This window comes from Castor canadensis, chromosome 9 (genome assembly GCF_047511655.1).
Source record: "Castor canadensis chromosome 9, mCasCan1.hap1v2, whole genome shotgun sequence".
Taxonomy (NCBI): Eukaryota; Metazoa; Chordata; class Mammalia; order Rodentia; family Castoridae; genus Castor; species Castor canadensis.
This window is the reverse complement of record NC_133394.1, coordinates 135,154,858-135,173,648: the sequence shown is the minus strand read 5'-3', so window position 1 is coordinate 135,173,648 and position 18,791 is coordinate 135,154,858. Positions and strand designations below refer to the sequence as shown.

Genomic DNA, 18,791 nt, shown 5'->3' with positions numbered 1-18,791 from the left:
AGGCAGTCCCAGGCTTAAGGTTTCTTGTGACTCCTTGGCAGGAGGGTCTTCATTTCAATTCTCCTCCACAGGTCTCTGTGACTCCCAGGCAATTCCCTGGCTTCTGCTGACTCACAGTCTGTGCTCGCTCACAGCTTCCCGAGGCCTGCTACTGCCACTCCACACCTGTGTCCACCTGCTCCCTCAGCAGCCTCCTGACCTTCTCTGGCTTTCCAGGTGAAATTCCAGAGGTGGAAAATCTGGTGCGGTCATGGAGGAAGAGGTTTTGACCTTTGACAGTGTGCTGGGTCAGACGCCCATGCTGAGTCAATCAGCCTTGGCCATGGGCCCAGGGTGTGGTAACACAGACAAGGAGAGCTGTTGCTTCCCTGAGCAGAGGTGCATGGAGGGAGCAGATGCCTTTCGTGACCTGTTGACTATGGCCTGAGGGCAACACCGAGGGACTATGCTTCAGGGAGGCATTGGCAATGGAACAGATCTGGGATTTCCGAAGGCAACTTTAGCTACTGCTCTGGTTTGAGTATGGTTGGAGTGTCTGCTCCATAGGCTCATGTGTGGGAAACTTGGTCTTAGCATGGCAAGGTTGGGAGGAAGTGGGACCTTTAAGAGGTGGAGCCTAGGAATCTCACTGGTGACATCACCCTCAGAAGGAATTAAAAATTATTAATTTTTGAAGCAGTAAGCATGGGGTAATTAGCAATGCAGTCACAGCTGGTCCAAACAGGAATTGAGAAAAGAAGAGTTTTTTCTTTTTGGGGAGATGGGGCAGTACCTGGGTTTGAACTTAGGGCCTCAGACTTGCTAGGCAGGCGCTCTTACTGCTTGAGTAGCCCTAAGAGTTGTTTCTTGAAAGCATGAGCTAGTTCTTGAGATAGTATGTTGTTATAAACCAGTGAGACTGGCCCCTCCCTCACCTTCTGGCTTCTGTGTCACTATGTGATCACTGTCACAGGCCCTCTTGCCATTGTGTTCCTTGACAGAGGCCTCATTGATGGAGTTTCTGAATCTTAAAGCTTCAGCCTCCAAACTGTGAGGTAAATAAACTACTTTCCTTTATAAAGTACCTACCCTCAAGTATTTTGTTATAGCAGCAGAAAACGGCTTTCCTATGAACTAGACGGTTTAATGATGGACGAAGATGGTGAAGAGGAAGCAGAAGCAAGTGGTTTTGAACCTAAAGCTCCATGCATGCGAAGTTGGAGTTCAGCAGAAAGCCAGGATCTATCGGCCCACTCTGGAAGTCACAAAGACATGAGACAAAACTGGGAGGTGACTAGCACACAGCAAGAAATAAGCTCAGACAGACATTTGGCGAGATCTCTTACATGAGAAGGGCAGACAAAAGAAGAAAAACTTAAATGATGTAAACTGGGAATAATTTCACTGAGAGAGACTTGGTGAGTCACAGCGTCTCGTAAAAACAAGAAGACATTTCCTTTTCTTCCCCTTTAATTCTCAACAGCACCAGCACAGAGGATCCCAGATGAAAACACCGTGTTCCAAGCCCCGAGTGTCCAGCCTGTGTCCCACAGCCAGCATCCACGCTTCTTGGGAATCTGCAATATTCTAAAAATACATCCGCTGGGCTGCAATGCTACAATTAGTGGAGCTGCTGTCCCAGGAAACCCTCGTCACCATTTTGTTTAGATCAGAGAGCGGATTAACTTTGATGTCTGTCTGCACCCTGCGCAGGAACCACTGGCGGTCTGCTCCCTGCAAGCATCCAATCTTCACATCGAAGGGAAGAAGGAGAAAGTGCTGGGTAGGAGCCCAAACCAATTTTTTTTTCTCAGTGATTGAGATGAAAATATGCACCCTAGGGTTCCTGTCATATTTGACTTGAATCCCGTCTCTGGCGCTGGCTCCCTTTGAACAAATACCTTCTTCCCCCAGACTCAAACTTCCTTTAGCTTTGTCAAATATTAGCACAGCTATGAAGCCCCAAGCCCTTCATCTGTGCCATGTGTTGGACGTAATTGTGTTGAATTTTGCATCTGTTAGGGCTCCTGGTGGCATGAACTGAAACTGACTCTAGTGAACTGAAGTTCAAATAGAGTTCACTGGAAGCACATGGGGTGACCTGGAGAATATAAGGAACATTCGAGAGTCAGCCTTCGGGGAGTGGGGGAGGGGTGCATAACCAGGGAGGGTCCAGGATTATGAGGCAGTGGGAGATGTGCAATCATCTCATGAGACATTAACCGTGGTAGAAATGCACTGTGACAATGCCATCTATCTTTGCATCGTTGTCCTTAGGATTTGTATTTCTGGGAGAAAGAATAATTGCGCTGGGCTGCAACATTCACACCAGGTAACATAAGCTCACCGGCCAGCGTGGTGGTTAAAAGCTTGTCTCTAGGGCTGGCGTTGTGTTTCAAGTGGTAGAGCGCTTGCCTAGCAAGCACGAGGCCCTGAGTGCAAACACTAGTACCGCCAGGAAAAAAAAGACTAATCCCTGGAGCCAGAGAATGTAGGTTTGAATCCCTGCTTTGCCACTTACTGGCCACGTGACTCCAGGGAAGGCACTCACACTGCGCTCTTGCTTCCCTTTCTCAACACGGAGCACCGATTCACAGCACAGTGAGCACTAAATAAGTAAATTATGACAGTGACTGTACAGGGCAGGTGTTCTAGAAGACTTGCTGTTAGCCCTGTGCTGCTCAGGAGTACAAATGGTACCTGGATTTACAGTCCAGCCAAGAATAACAAAATGAGAGGTCATTTTCCAAAAGATGCCAGAAGCTATTATTAGGGGAAGCCAAGAAACATAAGATGTGCACTGCCACATCTTATGCTCCTCCTGACTGCAGACACCATGAGGACAACAAACTCTGCTGTTTTGTTCACTGTTGCTCCACCAGCACCTGAAAAGCATTTGGCACCCTGGGCCTGGCTCAGTGGACCATGGCTGAATTCAAGGAGTGGAAGGAGTCCTCTTTCTGCCCCAATCAGCCGTGCGATGCTGTGCATGCAGGAGGCACATGAGAGGTATTTGCTGATTGAATTGAGAGGGAAAAGAAAAACAGGAGGTCATTGAGATCAAAGAGATGAATTTGCATTTGGCAGGACTTGGTACCAGGCAAGTGTTGATGACTTTCTGGTGTCAAAAGGCTAATAACCTACACAAATGGCTCCAAGGGTAATCATATCTGCTGGTCAACTAATGTCTTTAGATCAGCATGAAAGGGACAGAGAAGCCATGAGTCATCAGCTATATCACCTTGGTTCATCTGCCATATTGCTCCCATTCCTGCCTTGGAGGTACTCCTTGACCTCACCAGGTACCCCACTCATACTAGCTGGCAGAAGCCTGTGAATGGGGCCTTGACTGGCTATCCTGCCAAGCTTGTTCACAGAAGGATCAGGAGTCACAAAACATAAGCCCTCAACAGATGTGTGACCCTGAGAGAGTTTAGGTCTCTGTTGGTCTATAAAAGAGTTGTCCTTGTCGCTCATCAAAGTGTGAACCAGAACCCAACCCAAAGTGGCTTCAGTGAACAGGGGACACATCAGCTCATACTGAGCAGTTTAGGGACAGATATCGTCCAGGTAGGATTGGTTGGCTCAAATGCTACACCACTATCTGGATTAATTCCATCTCTCAGTTCTCCTGTTATACTGACCTCATTCTCAGTCCCCAAAATGGTGCCTCCAAAAGCTCTAGTATCTCATTCCCTCAAGTCCAAATCCAGTTTCCTAGTAGAGGTGGGGTAGACTACATTTGGTTCAACTTGAGGGAAAATGGGGAGGTTCCACAATTATGGGCCATGGGAAGATGTGTAATTACCCCACTGGAACATTAGCAATGAGGAAATCCATTGCAACGATGCCACGTAGGAGGCACCAGGCAGCGCTAGGAAGTGCTGCAACAATGCCACCAGAGCAATGCAACTGCATCAGCCTGAGCCCTGTGCCAACCACTCCATGGGCAAGGAAGCTTGGTCAGTTTGGTTGTGTACTGAACACTCAGAGCTGGGGAAAAGTAGGATGAGGGCAGGGCACCCGCTTACCTGGTGGACCAGCAGTGGGAGAGGAATTGTTTCTCAAAAGATATCCTGGGTGCTCTGCACAGGAAAACTGGAAGTGGATGTTAGGCTACTAATGCACACTGCATCTGGGTATTTTCTATCATGTGATAGAAAGCATGTGTTCCAAGTCCCCTCCTTGCTGGGAAGCCTTCTCTTCTTAGCCAACAAGTTCTGCCTGAGGACCAGTCACCTCACCGTATAGTCATTTGTCTTCCTCCTCTGCAGTTCTGTAGCCCACAGGAGCATATCACACACTGGCAACAGGCTGTGTCGGTCATGAGTTATCTTTTCATGTGTTTGTTCTGTGGCGGGACCATGGAGAGCAGGGGTCAGGTCATATTCATCTTGCGTTCCCTGTAGCACTTTGCCTGGTGTTTGGGGCCTGGCAGATAGTCCATAAATCTGCTGATACATCAGACAGCCGATTTATATCCTTCTAGAGCCACAGAGGTGGATAGTGTCTTGATTCAACTAAAAACTACACAGAAGGAGGAAACCTGTGTTTTCCACATCTTTTCAGAAAGATTGTACATGTTCTCAGGACTAAAACTGCTGGGGTGGAGATAAATGTCGCCTTTGCTCACCAGCCCCAGCTGCTGGTTCCATTTCTATTTATAAAAGATTGAGTGAGGACCCAAGGAATCTTGGTTTCAGGTGCCTGGTCCCCCTTGGGCATAAAAGGTGACAGAGGCAGGGGATAAAGGATGGCAATCATAGGAAGAAAAAGCCGATGTCTGTCCTTAGTGGATGCCCTTCCAGGTCATAAACCGGAGTCCTATAAGCAGGACTGGCCGCTGGCTCTCTGCCCTTCCCTGATCCCTGTCTTCTCCTTATCCTCACTGGCAATCCTGACATCGCAGTACAGAGGGATGGCTGGGTTGTATGCTTACCAAGGGAGAGAAAAGGGGATGGAACGAGTCAGAAAAGATACTCTCATTTTGGATGCTGAAATGACATTCCTCCCTTTATAGTCTTGGTCCAGAAGCCCCTGTGGCTTGGGTTTCACAAACACCCTTCAGGCCGTCCTGGGCCAGGCAGTTTGCCCCTTTGCCTCTCATCTGCACAATCTGCTCTCAGAGAGGCCCAGTGACTTGTCCAAAGCCTTGCAGAAAGTCTCCCTCACCTGTAAACTGAACCAACACGAGGATTGAGAGGGAGCCATAGCCTTGCAAGTACCAAATTAATGCGGGAAGGTCGAGAAAGCGTGGTTAGGGGCGGCAGGAGGACTGGAGATGGTGGGTGAAGCGGAGGAAGGAGGTACCTGGCCCAGGGCAGAGGGCGGAAAAGAACCCGCGCGAATCCCGCGCCCCAAAAGTTCCCCAAAAACCTGCCACCCGCCTGGGGCGGGCGCTGCTGGCAGCCTGGGCGGGGCGGGGCGGGGCGGCGCGGCGGGGAGAAGGTGCTTGGAGCCCGAGGCCACGCCCTCACCCCCGCCCACCAGAGGCCACGCCCACGCCCATAGACCACGCCTCTGACTCCACCCCTGCTCTCGCCCCGCCCCAAGGCCCGGAAGCGAAAGCCGCTCCGCCTCTTCCGAGTGGGGGAGTGGGGTTACGGCCCGGGCGGCGGGAGCAAGGTGGCCGAGAGTGACGGGCCTTCCGCGGGTGCCCGCAGCTCCGGCCCGGCGCCATGTCAGTGTCCCGGAACCTGCGTACCGCGCTCATTTTCGGCGGCTTTGTCTCCCTGGTCGGCGCCGCCTTCTACCCCATCTACTTCCGGCCCCTAATGAGGCTGGAGGAGTACCGTGAGTGACCTCTGACCCCGCACTGGCCCCGTAACTCCCCCCGGACCCCGTCAGTTCCACGTGGTGCGGTAGAAAAAGCAAGGCGCAGGAGTCAGGCAGGGCCGGGCTCCAGTCCTGCCGTGGACAGCGTTGTGACCGGGGACACGCGTCCCCTCTCGGACCCTCAGTGTCCCATTTACAAATACGGATATCTGCACTGTCAGTCGTAAAACCAGAACCTCCGGTGAGACGTAGGTGGTGACGTTTATGAGAGCAGCCTGCGTACAGTAGGTCCACACTACTAGTTCACACCCAGTAGTTAACATGTACGGAACAGTTAAGATGTGTCAGGTTAGGCATACGCTGGGATGTTTCATTTGCACAACGTCCCTTGAGATTAGATAGTGCCCATTTTACAGATGGGGAAACAGACTCAGGGGTTGTTTGGCTTGCTCAAGGCCACATAGCTGGTACGTAGTATGGCAAAAGCTCCAACCCAGGCCTCCTCCTTCACACCCGAGCTGAGAATGATGACATAGGGGAGTGGCAGATGGAACCCCGATCATTTGGAGCTGAAAGGGTTTTTATTGCACTTCATCTCCATTCCCTAGGATTTCTTTGAGCGGAAATATCTCAAACCTAAACTGTTAACCTGGGTTTTCAATTTTGCCTCTCCTTTTTCCTCAAGTCGTTTTTCAGATTCTACTGATTTTCCTTCATCTTAAGCTGGTTGCTCACATGACAATGGTGATTATCTTGGGAGTAATTTTCCTCCTTAATCATTCAGGTCCTATCATTTTAAAAGCCAAACTCTCCTTCCTTGAGACCTATACCTCAGCAAGGATTAGCACTTTGATACATCTGAAGCCATCTGTCAGGGTGAAAATATTAGGCATGAGAGGCCCATTTTGTTCTCCAGGAAACCTGAATCATCTTGAAGATGGAAAAGGGCCAGCTCTGTCCTGGGAGGATATTAGCTGAGGCTGAAGCTAGGCGATTTGAAGATGAAGGCCCCATGTAAATGCTGTGCCCATTACAAATGCTGCTAAGTTACATTTGGTTTCTGGGGGCAGCGCGTTTTAAGCACACACTTAGATTTCCTTGTAGCTTCTCATCGGCCAAGACTGAGATGGTCTCTGCTTTCTGCATGCACCATGCATGGGTAAGGTGGAATTGTTTAAACTTCTGTGTAATCATGTCCATCATTTTCCCTCACTGAACCCCTGCCTCAAGATATTTTATTATGGCTTCTAGAGTTGAATATGAGACAAAGGGTCTGCTTTAGGTCCCATTAGCAAAATTTCAGTTACAAAGACTAGAGCGGTGGTTCTTAACCTGGGTGATTTTATTCCCAGGGAACACTGGCCCTATCAGGAGACATTTTTGCTTGTCACAGCTAAGGGAGAGAAGGTGAGGTGAGTGTGTTCCTGAAATCAACTGAATTGAATCCAGGATTAACTTTCTGCAATGCACAGGACTGTCCCCATGACATAGAATTATCCAGATATGAGGGCTGTGCTGAGAAGCTCTGCTCTAATCACATGGTCAGAAGTTTGGGTCTGTGCCCTGTATAGCTATTTGTCTTATAGGAACACTCCGGAAGCTTTGGTTGTCTGAGTTGCTTGAGACAAAGCAGGCCTTTTGGGTGAACAAATTTGAGTATAATTGCAGAAGCTGCTTTGTTTGTTTGTTTTGTTTTTTGAGCTAGGGCTCACCATGTAAGCCCAGGCTGGCCTTGAACTCACAATCCTCCTGTGTCAGCCTCCCAAATCCTGAGATTACAGGTGAGCACCACCATGCCAGATTAATAATTGCATTTTTAACTGGAAAATAGTTCACACCTGCTTACTTTTCTCATTCTATTTTAGTTAATTTGGTAAACTTTTATCTGTCATAAGTGATTCTTTGAACAGGTAAATAATACTAAACAGCTAATTTTTTTGAAAGATGTATCTGGCACCCTTCTGAGCACTTCAAACATATGAAGCCATTTACTATTGTTCAAAATAGCCCTTCATGGTAAGCTGATGACCCTCATCCCCATTTTATGTGGGGCAAACTGAAGTAGGAGCAGTTCTGTAACTTGCTTAGGACTCACTATGGAGGAGCCACAGATCTGGAATTTGAACCAGGGTCCAGAATCCCTAAACTAAGGCACACCATGCTGCCTCGGGCTCTAGGACGTTAGACAGGTGAAGGGCCCAGAATGACCTAAAGGCAAATTACACTCACCTCTGAAGCCTGCTGTGTCCCCATCTGTAGCAGAGGTCACTGGATGGAATCTAACAGGGTTTGGGTGAATTAAATGAGGTAATGGTTGTAGAAATTCCTAGTATAGACATTCCACAAAAACATTTTAAAAGTAAGGAGCCACCAAAGCAGGGGGGTGGGATGAGGAGATTGAAGCAGGTGCACAGACCTCAGACTGGCTGACCTGGCAGTAAATTGGGGTCCAGGTACCTTGCTGTGTGTTTGTGATCAGGTCTTGGGAATCTGCTGTGTGATAGAGCTTCAATTCATTGCAGTGCCTTTGACTAGCATTTATTTAGCTGCTTTTCTTTCATCTGTTTAAAACCTGGATTTTAGTAGTCATACTGTACCTGGCACTGCGTTAGATGCAAGGTGTACATGACCAAACAGGATGGTCAGAACACTGCTGTCTTTCGCCCTCTTCCTAGCCACATACATCTTACATGTTATTTGGGTCAGTTAGTAGCATGGCTTAACTATAGTCACTGATCATTTATCTTTACCCACATTCTTCTTCTCCTTTCTGTCTTTCTTCTCCTTTGTAGTTTCAGTTTTCTTTCTGAAATAGTCTGTTACTATTTCTTTGAGAAACTCTGTTTTTGTTTGTTAGTAAATGTATAGCCCTCCAGGTCTTCAGATGTGGCTGTAGAAAAGCCTGCTCCCTCTACCCACACACACTTGTTTACATTTGATCATTGGGCTGGCTTGATTAAAATCTGCCAGTTACCTGCTGCTATCTCCAGAGCCCAGCCAGTGGAGGATCACTGAAGTGTTTTCACAAGGAGAGCGAAGTGATGGCTTTCACTGTGCAAGCATCACTCACTGTGGGAGGGAGGGGCTGGGGGGTCAAGTGCGGAGGCAGAAGGGCTATATTTCTTTTGACTTTAGGAAAAGGTAACTGGCTGGAACTGTAGTGGTGGGTTATATGTTTCAGGAGAGTAACCTGTAGGGGCCCATGAGCCCCACAGGTGAGGGAGGGAGAAGAAGGACAGGGGCACCCAGAAAAGCCTCCTGGCTCCAGTGGCTGGGGAGGTGGTGGTGCTAGTCACTAATTAGGAAACACAAGGCATCAGTTTGGGGTAAGGATGAGTGGGTTCACTTTTGGACACGTTGGGGATTATTAGGTCTGCAGATGTGCCACATGGCTCTGGTAGTGCTCAGAGGTGGAAGAGACAGATGAGCTGACCCAGGCAGAGGATGGTGAGCACCAGTATTTGAAGGTCACAGGAAAGGTCAGCAGGGCAAGAGAGAGGTCATCAAAGGAGACTGAGTAGGAGTGGCCACAGAGATAGACTTAAAGCCCCATGAAAGGGTGTGGCCCATAAGGTTAGGCTGCTTGGAGACATGAGAAAGATAAGTGATAGTAGGCATTGGGTTTAGCAAAAAGAAGATAAAGATATTGGTTATTTTGGTAGTGCTTTCAGTGGTTTTGAAAATGGGTAAAACAGATTGCAGCAGATTAAAGAGTCTGTTTAAATTGCACATTTAAAGACCTTTGGCTGTTGGCAAGGAGAACAAGGAACACTTGCAGCAGGTCAAGGGCTCTGGGGAGAATGGGCTTTTAAGTTCAGCTTTGACTGGGAGGGATGGAGCAAGAAGAGCCCAGACAGACAAAGGTGCTGCAGAGAGGACAGCCCTGAAGGGAAGTGGCATGTGGGTTCTGGGCTCAGGGAGATGCCAAACTCTTGGCTGGAGGAGGTGCCACTTCCCCTGGCTCAAGAGGAAGGGCCTATCTGGATGCAGCCCTGGATGGCTTTGAAGGTGACTTTGAGCTGTGGCTGCTGTAGGCAATAGCTTCCATTCTCTGTAACCCAGGAAGTCAGGCCCTTTCCAGCAAGACACACAGCCTCCAGGCAGACTGTCCCTTCCTGAAACAATCCTCCCTAGACATCTGGGGTGGCCCCTCTGCCAGCACTCCTGGTTGGAAGGCATTCCTGCCTTCCAGCTGCTCCTTAGCCTCTCCTGTTAGCCCTCCACTTCTGGCTGTCCTTTGTACATTTGTTTTCTTCAGTGTTTCAGTTTGGCATAGCAAGAAGGCCACAGTTCTTGCAAGGGCAGCAAGATTTGGAGCCAGAGGCTAGCAAGGAAGGAGCCTAGGCCATGAAGGCCTAAATGTCAGGTCCCTTTCAGCCCTTCAGCTGGGCCAGCCTGGGTGTGGGGAGGATGGGGACAAGGAGGCTCCAAGGTTTGCTGGAATGAGCCTTCAAGTAGCAATAACGAGGAATGCTACTCAGAGAGCCAAGGAGAACTTCCATGGTGGCAGAGTGGACAGGCCATTGTCACAAGTCTGGACTTGATTTGCACATAAAATGTGTTCTGCAGCTCTTTGAGTAGCTCAGCATGACTTTACTGAGTTCACACAGAATACAAGGTCGGTTCCGTACATATCAAATGCCACAGTGACCAGTGAGGAGATGGCATTCGGACTTGGATGTCAGTGATCCAGAGCCAGGGCTGTGGGTACAGTTTGCTGTGGTCTGGAAGGAGCCCAGACCGTGGCTTTTTGCTTTCATCCCTTTGCACAGAGTGGTTAAGGAAGAGTACAGAGGGCTGTGCCTGGAAGCCCCATCTGTGTCCTAGAGCCACCCGGTGACCCTGCGTGTGGCCTTTTAAAATAGCAAGTATTGTAGGCATTGGAGTCAGCTGGTGAAGTGACACAGAACAAGGTCAGTTCTGTGGCCGCGTTCATTTTGAGTTTTAATTAGATGTGCAGAAACATAAATCACAGGGCTTTGCCAGAAGGGGCTTGAGCTCCTTTATTCCTCATTTAGGTGGCTTGTTCAGCGCCACTCAGTGCATTGATTGCTGGGGGGCTCTAGACCCTGCCTTCTGACCTTGACATCTTAATGCCCTGTCACACGCCTTAGGACAGCAAAGAATGTTTAAGAGACAGCAAGGTGAAAGTTTACACGGGCCAGCTGAAAGGAGACCTCCATTCTGCTGCTCAGTCTTGTCTTTCCATGACAGTAGCACACTGGAAGTGTGTTGACCACCCCGTGGAACAAGGTTACTTAAAACTGCTTGATGTAGAAATAACTCTTACCTTGTAAGGATGTTTTCCTTATTCCATGCCAGGTGCTTAGAATAGACTTTTCATTCCTTTCACCACATAACTGAATGAAGTGCAGAGACAGACTGAAGTCATATTTTCTAACTGGCATCACAGTGCTCCCTGGATTCAACAGACTGTGGAGCAAACAGCAATGTGTACAGTGCTATGAGGAGCCAGTGATTCAAGTAACCATTTGTCCCTTTCACCCACCCTCTTCTCATGAGCTGTTACATGGTGTGGTATCTTCTCAGCCACTGACTCCTCTCAGCTGCTAATTCACACTTTCGTTAAGGCCATTTGGTCTCTTTCAGCCTCTGGTTCACACCTGCTGTTGTGGCCATTTGGTTCCCTCAGCCAGCTGATTCACACCTGTTGGGCCTCCTTAGCCAGCTGGGTCACACTTGCTGTCTGGTCCACCTCAGCTTCCAGTTCACATCTCCTATTCTGACCTCTTGGTTCCCCTAGCCAGCTGTTTCCACCTGCTGTTCTGGCCATGTGGGTCCCCCCAGCCTCTGTTTCACAGTCACTGTTTTGACTCTTTGATCCCCGACAGTCATTGCTTTACCTTGTTGTTTGTTTCCCCTCAGCCTATGATTTGTACTTGCTATTGTAACTGCTTGGGTCCCCCTCAGTCACTGCTCACACTTGCTGTTCAGGTCCTCTCAGCCAGCTATTCACACCTGAGACGTTATGGTTGTTTGATTCCCCTCAGGCTCTGGTTCACACCTGCCATCAGTGCACATCCAGGTCTGGACTCCACTGTAGGCAGAGTGTGTACCTTGGTGACAGCAGCAAAAATGGGAGCACTAAGAAAGTGTTTTCTCTAAACATTTGTATTTGCTATTTTAGAAAAGATATTTTGAAGTAATCATTATGGAACAGTCACAGTGTTGTGGGTTTTCTTATATGTACATTTTACAGCTGTATATTTTTTATTAAGAAAAAATCAAAACTGACAGAAAGGATGCAAGAATAGACCAGTAAATTCCTGTATATCCTTCACCTAGGTTTACCAGTTGTTAACATTTTGCCACATTTGCCTTCTGTCTTGATAATACATACACACATGTACCTACATACATACACATAATTGTATATACATGACATTGTAATTGTTGCTTTCAAATGGTTCAGCAAAATAACAGTAAGTTGAAGATATGACCTTTCATTCCTATGTACTTCAGCCTGTATTTCTGAAAAACAAGGTCATTCTCTTACCTAACCATACTAGAGTCATCTAATCCAGGAATCTAATATTGCTATAACCTGTTATCTAATATATGGTCTATATTCACATTTTGCCATTTGTCCCCATTATTTTAACTTGTGCGTTGTTTTTATTTCTTTCCACTGTTGATGAGCAGGAGAAGGTGGAAGAGGTAGATTCCCAAGGTCCTATTCGGCACTGGCTTTTGTCTGTTACTCATTTTAGGTTTCTTCCTACTGGTGCTCCACTAGCACTCCGCCGAGGCAGTTGTGAGGCTGCCGAGGGAGCTGGCACTTAGAGATACCGCACATTTGTGTGGCTGTCAGTGTTAAATACAGTAACAAGTCACACACAAGATTTATTTCCTAATATGGACATTCAAGATAAGGATACATTTTCATTTCCAAAGACTTAAAAATTATTAGGTGGATTCTTTTACTACCATTCCAAAATCAGCCCACCTGCATATATAAACAGCTTTAATAATGCACCTTGCTTGGCCTTTGACTAGAGATAACAATTCTCAATTAAAACTACAAATCAAACCACTGCCTTAGCACCAGGGGGCAGAGTCGGGCTTGCTGAGCCACTGCAGTGGGGAATTTTCTAACCCAGTGGCCCATAGCTGGGTTTTAATCATTTCACCTCAGATGGGATCATGGTCACAACCGAAGTCAGTAATTAGCTTATTCATTCACATAGCTGAACCCGACTTCTGCCTTGCCCTTTTCCTGACGTTTATATACCTTTGTGAGTTCTCCAGTGAGACCAAAGTAGAAACCTGTCACCCTTATCTAGAGGCACTTGCTAAATACTGAGAGACTAGTTTCTGTTTTCCTCTTAACATATTCTGCATTCACAAATATTGAATCTTTGTGTGGTATCATGAATTTACATAAGACTGCTTTGTCCTTAGCATGTTTATAAAACATTAATGGATTAAAGAACCAGGGAATGTAGATAGGATGCTAATGTCTGCTTGTCACTTGGTTGGAATTGGTTTAAATTGCCAGTCCAGGCCAAACTACAGAAGTGATTGCATTAGGACAAGGATTATGAAGAGATTACAGTCTATTTAGAACAAATCCTCTGCCTGTCTCCAACCTCATTAGCAATTAGCAAGAAAGTGTGAAGACAGGGATTCCTTCTACACTTGATTCTCCTCCACTGCATCACAAGAGGTTAGAACTCAATTAGGCATTCTGTCCCTGCCACCCAAAGACAGCTTTCGCTGGCGCTTGATGCTTGACAGCCTGCCAAGCCTCTTTTGGTGGTGTGGTACCTACTTAGAGCTCACATTCAGTACACCAAAATGACTGATTTTCTTCAATCTGTAGGTCCAGAATACTTCCTGACAATCATTTTTCAAAACTCATCTCTTCCCTCTTTCATAATCTCTTCCCTCTTTCATATCAGTGAATAGACCTTTTTGGTTTGGAAAATTAGATCTGTTTTTATTCTCAGCAAGACTGATGACACTGTGGTCTTTTCTAAGCCCATGTTGAGACACTCATACTTGAGATTAACATGTTGACAGTGTGGTAGTGCTCACCTGCAAGAATTTAATGTGTTAGGAAGTGAGAATACCTATTGTGTTGACTTACTTCAGAAAGTCTGCAGGCTCTGTATCAGCCACTTGAGTTGGAAGAAGTCTTGGCATGGCAAGGTGCTGAGGGTACCTGCTACTTTCAGTCATTGTCTGTAATCGTCTCATTATGCCATGTCTTCTCCATGTCCTTCTTAGAATTGGATCTCAAGAGGCCCATAATCCTCGCTGCCGGTGTCTTATTTGCCAAAGCAGAAGTTAGCATTAATAAAACTTCTAGGTCATTTAGGATTGACTTTGTGTCTCATCACTAGAGAAGCAATTTCAATGAATATCTGAGTTGGCAAAACCCAGTTTCTAGTACCTTTATGCTGTGTAACTTTATGAGAATCCAGAGAGAGGCCAAAATAAAGAAAATTGCCTGATATTGAGAGCTAAATGTGGATTTAAAGAAACACTGTCAGTCTGATTAAAACAAAGGTCTGATTACTACATTTAATTACGGTAATTTAGTAGTAAACATCCTTTGGCTGCAAGTCTTTTTTCTAAAAAGCAGCCATTTGTTTGTCAGGATACTTAAAATAACAAGTCTTTGTTGTCCCAGGCCTTGGGTTTATTCTAAACCACTTAGAAAGATGTGACAGAATGCGTGAAGCTCACAGTCATAAAATGCTCAGTTTCTCTTGGCCCCTGCCTGGTGGACATCTCCAAAGAGACTGGCTTAGTTGCTGTGCTACAACCCGCTTACTAATTGGCACAGCACCTGCAATCAATTAGGGAAGCTTCAATTATACAAACCAAAGCCACCCACCCAAAGATTCATTTTCTGCTCTATTTCCTATCAAAAACATAGCATATTTAGCTCGGAGTCCAGTCCTTCAGTGGAGCGCGTTGCAGACATATAAACGACATCATTTTCTTGTTAATTGTACTTGTTCCTTCATTTCAGCAGCCTTCCACTTGTAATATCACGCCCACCAGTTCTTCAAAATTGTTCCTTTTCTGTTGTTTTGTTGCCTTTCCAAAATGCTGAGACCATAGGAAAAAGATGTTAGTTGACAGCTTTTCTTTTGAAGTATGGCTGGCTTTCTTTTTTCTGCATTCTGAGCTCTAGCCTCCACATCCTAAAAGCTTTAAGTAATGGCATTTCTAAATTTAATAATACTCATAAATATTGTTTCTTTCCACCCCATGTCATTGTTCCATGTAACTACAGAGATTTTTGTCCCCTCCGCCTTCTAAAAAGTAACTGTGCTGTTGTCTTTCTCAGAGAAAGAACAAGCTATAAATCGGGCTGGTATTGTTCAAGAAGATGTGCAGCCACCAGGTAAACTTTAAAAAAAAAAAAAAATCTCATTTGTACTCCGGCTGTGTGGTTTGTGTATGTTTTCTTTGGAGTGGAGAGAGGGAGAATGTTTTTTAGCTTAGAAACTTGACTTTGCTATTTATTTTATAATAGTGACCATTTTCTGTGTGTTATCCAAGACTTCTTTTTAATGTTTCACTGCAGAACACTTTTAGCAAGTTTGCCCGGTTCCTCTTTTGCACTTGATATGTGGGCATAAAATGTAACAAGTGTGCAATTAAATATGAAGTGTGAATAGCTGTTTTGCAGACATATTTACCAAGCACCTACTTAAACACTACCATCATAGGAAAATAGTATTAACTTGTGAGCTATTTTAATTGATGTGGGATTCGACTTTATACTAAAGCTCCAGAAGTTCTCTTTATGTCTGAATGGGTCCTTCCTTTAAGATGATCCAAGTGGCGAAGAATAAGAAGTTTACAGCTTATTAATCAAACTCCTGTAATCTGTGGTAACATTCTTATTTATTTCCTAACTAGGCCAGATACGTATCTTTGAGATAAATATCTTGTTGAGGGCAATTTCTGAGCCATTTAAAAGTTCCTTACAGCTGCTGGGGCTTCCTGGCCACTTCATTCCAGGGTTCCAGCAGCCGCTCTCCCTGTCTCAACCACATGGAAATTGCACAACTCAGTTCCGGTGTCCTTTTGTTTTTTTGGCATTGAGGGAAGTACTGGGACATTTAAAAGTGAACTGTTTTATTCACGTCTTTTTCCATAGGGTTGAAAGTGTGGTCTGATCCATTTGGCCGGAAATGAGACTGCCACTGAGTCTGATTATAAAAGTAGACATGATTTCAACTCCGTCAAGTATGCTAATCACCCCACTGTAGAAGATAACTGGAGAGGAAAGCTGGAATGCCATATCAGTAAGATCACTTGTAATCAAAGACTGTGCACACGGCTTGATGCTTCCCTGCTTCAGTACCAAGAGACCCCTAGAACAGATGACACCATCAGGAAGGGTCTCATGATTCCGCTGCCTTTCCACAAATGGAGCTGGCTTGCAAGGCTGTTTTTAGACAGTCTTTATCACTTACTGAGCTGTGACAGGAATATAAGCAACCTGGGGGCTTAAGGGCTACGCCTGTTTTGCCACCTTCTAAATAAGATATTTCAGTGAAAACCCACCATGCTGAGCTGCCTCCCAGGACTGTTTGAGGACAAGGTACTTCGTGCTGTTTAGGAAGACACAGTTCAGCTTGAGCATCTCTTGTTGAAGATCACTCCATGTTGGAAAATAAATCAATAAAGCAAATCAAACTGGACTGTTCACATGCCCAGTAGAAACCAGTGGTGAATTCCCAGCAGTGAGAATATGGATAGTAAAATGATTTGTTTTTACTTCAGTGTTGACTGTCATCTTTGTAAACTACAATACCAAGAAGTATTATTTGACTAGATGATGTTTGGTGGATATTTGTATAGTGTTCCTGTATTTGCATACAAGTAAACATTTTAGAGGTAAATGGTGCGATGTTTGCTATAATGAACACTGAAGGGCCAGTTCTCTACCAGGGGAATTAACACTGCCCTTCCCTTTGCTCTTGCTGGCCCTCACCAGATCATACGCTTCTGGAGAGACATATTTTTCATTTTTATATCACAGTGCCTTGAATTAGATGAGCTGCTTGGTGACATAATTTATTATTGTGAACCTAGCATTTTCTTAACAGACAACTTGCCCAATTATGTAATTACAGTTAAAAAGAAGTAAGATTGATAGTTCCAAACCAAAGTCACCAGTTTTGATAGGCATTCTCTAACATTTAATTGACTTACAGTTAATAACCCAATAGAGGAAGTTGCCTAATTAGGGGTGCATTTGCCCACAGTTTTCATTGGAAGGGGCACAAAGAAGTTACAAAACTTAAACTTCTGCAGATGCTTTTTTTATGACTGAGTCAAGTGTGTGGTAACATCTGCTTTGGAAGATGTCCAGGCTGAGATGACTGAGTTCTGTAAGGGAGAACTGTGGGGCCTCAAGTGACTGTCTGAGGGAACACACCCAGATTGCCTCCTGAGTAGAATCTTTGTCCTGGGTTTGGCCCTCTTTACAAAGATAAAGGGGCTGTCAGTGCTGCTCAGTTGTTTTAATGTGTATGACAGGATCACCCTTTGTGTTGTCAGGTGTGTAACTTCGGTCTGCTGTGCACACTTGACAGAAGCCAAATCATAAGACACCCAGCTCCTGAGGGTTGACTGAAGGTCTCTCAGGTCTGGAGTCCCAAGGACAGTAATAGAAGCACTTTTAGGAAACAAGAGTTCCAAGGTTGGTTAGGTTTATTGGGGTCCAATTTGATGATTTCCAGGAGAAGATAACAAATCCCAAATATATTGGATCACACAGTCCTTTCCACAGCTTGCCTGTGGGACTTGTGACTAGCAATGGCCTTTTGGGGAAACATTTTGGTCTCAAGATGCCTATACACTTAAAAAATTTTAGGAACTCCATTGTGATTCTGTTTTTGTATCCTTAGATATTTACTGTGTTAGAATTTGTTTTTTTCTTTTTTTTTTTTTTTTTTTTGCGGTACTGGGGCTTGAACTCAGTACCTTCACCTTGACCCACTCCACCAGCCCTATTTTTGTGAAGGTATTTGCGAGATAAGGTCTCTTGGAACTATTTGCCTAGGCTGGCTTCCTGATCTTTGCCTCCTGAATAGCTAGGATTCCAGGTGTGAGCCACCAGCGCCTGGCAGGAATCTTTTTTTGACAGAAGTAAAGTATACACACAGTAGGCATACACTGAGAAACCCTTTTGAATATCAACTTAAATATTAACTAAAAAAAGGACTGTAAAATAGGTGTAGCATGGGGAGGTGAATGAAGGAGATTAAAGTGACGGTACATGGCTGATGGATTTCTACCCATGTGAAATATGAAATTCTTGCAATCGCTTTAAGTGGGACAGGGAGGGGATTGAGGGGGAGAGACAATGGGGGCAGTGTAACTAATGTTCAATATAAGTCTAATCGGAATTGTCACTATGATTCCCCCCCCCCATAAAAAAAACTTAGAAAAAACATAGTAAAGGCACAATCATATAATAGTGGGAGCCTATCAGAAGGTGAAAAAAGCCATCCTTAGTTTGGCCCACAGCCAATCTGCCCAAAGAGTTTTTGCCTTGGTAAAGACACTATGAATTGCCAGCAAGAGCAGCAAAGAATGTTGCAACAAGAAATAAATAAATTTTTGTCAGTACTAGGGTTTGAGTTCAGGCGGCCCACTCACTAGGCAGGCACTCTACCACTTGCACCCCCCAAGCCCTTTGTGCCTTAGCCATTCTTTGGATAGGGCCTTGCACTTTTCCCCAGGACTGGCCTTGAGTAGTGATCCACCTATCTGTGTCTCCAGTGTAGTAATTAAAAGTTTGTGCCACCACACCTGACTTACTTGTTTATATGGGGTCTCGGGGTCTCACTAACTTTTTGCCCAGCCCCAAACCTCCATACTACCAGTTTCTGCAAGTAGCTGGGATGAGAGGCAGTGCAACCATGCCTGGACAAAATTTGAAAAATTACATCATTTAAAAGCATCAATAACAAACCTATGTAAGTTAATAGGGCACATTTTTGTATAAAAATATTTCTCAAGACAAATAATTTGTAAACCTC

At 45.6% G+C, this 18,791-nt stretch overlaps 1 protein-coding gene across 1 annotated transcript; it reads left to right on the top strand.

The window, feature by feature from the left end:
- Positions 1-5,538: 5,538 nt before the first annotated feature.
- On the top strand, positions 5,539-16,518 carry Smim20 (small integral membrane protein 20). Its single transcript, XM_020151298.2, has 3 exons — positions 5,539-5,772; positions 15,077-15,133; positions 15,896-16,518. Exons 1-3 carry the CDS (start codon positions 5,658-5,660, stop codon positions 15,931-15,933), a joined length of 210 nt encoding a protein of 69 aa, XP_020006887.1. The 5' UTR covers positions 5,539-5,657; the 3' UTR covers positions 15,934-16,518.
- Positions 16,519-18,791: the final 2,273 nt, after the last annotated feature.

Coding starts and splice junctions, on each gene's coding strand:
- Smim20 (XM_020151298.2), top strand. CDS start 5,658: ATGTCAGTGTCCCGGAACCTGCGTACCGCGCTCATTTTCGGCGGCTTT. Junction 5,773..15,076: donor AATGAGGCTGGAGGAGTACC/GTGAGTGACCTC, acceptor TGTCTTTCTCAG/AGAAAGAACAAGCTATAAAT. Junction 15,134..15,895: donor AGAAGATGTGCAGCCACCAG/GTAAACTTTAAA, acceptor CTTTTTCCATAG/GGTTGAAAGTGTGGTCTGAT.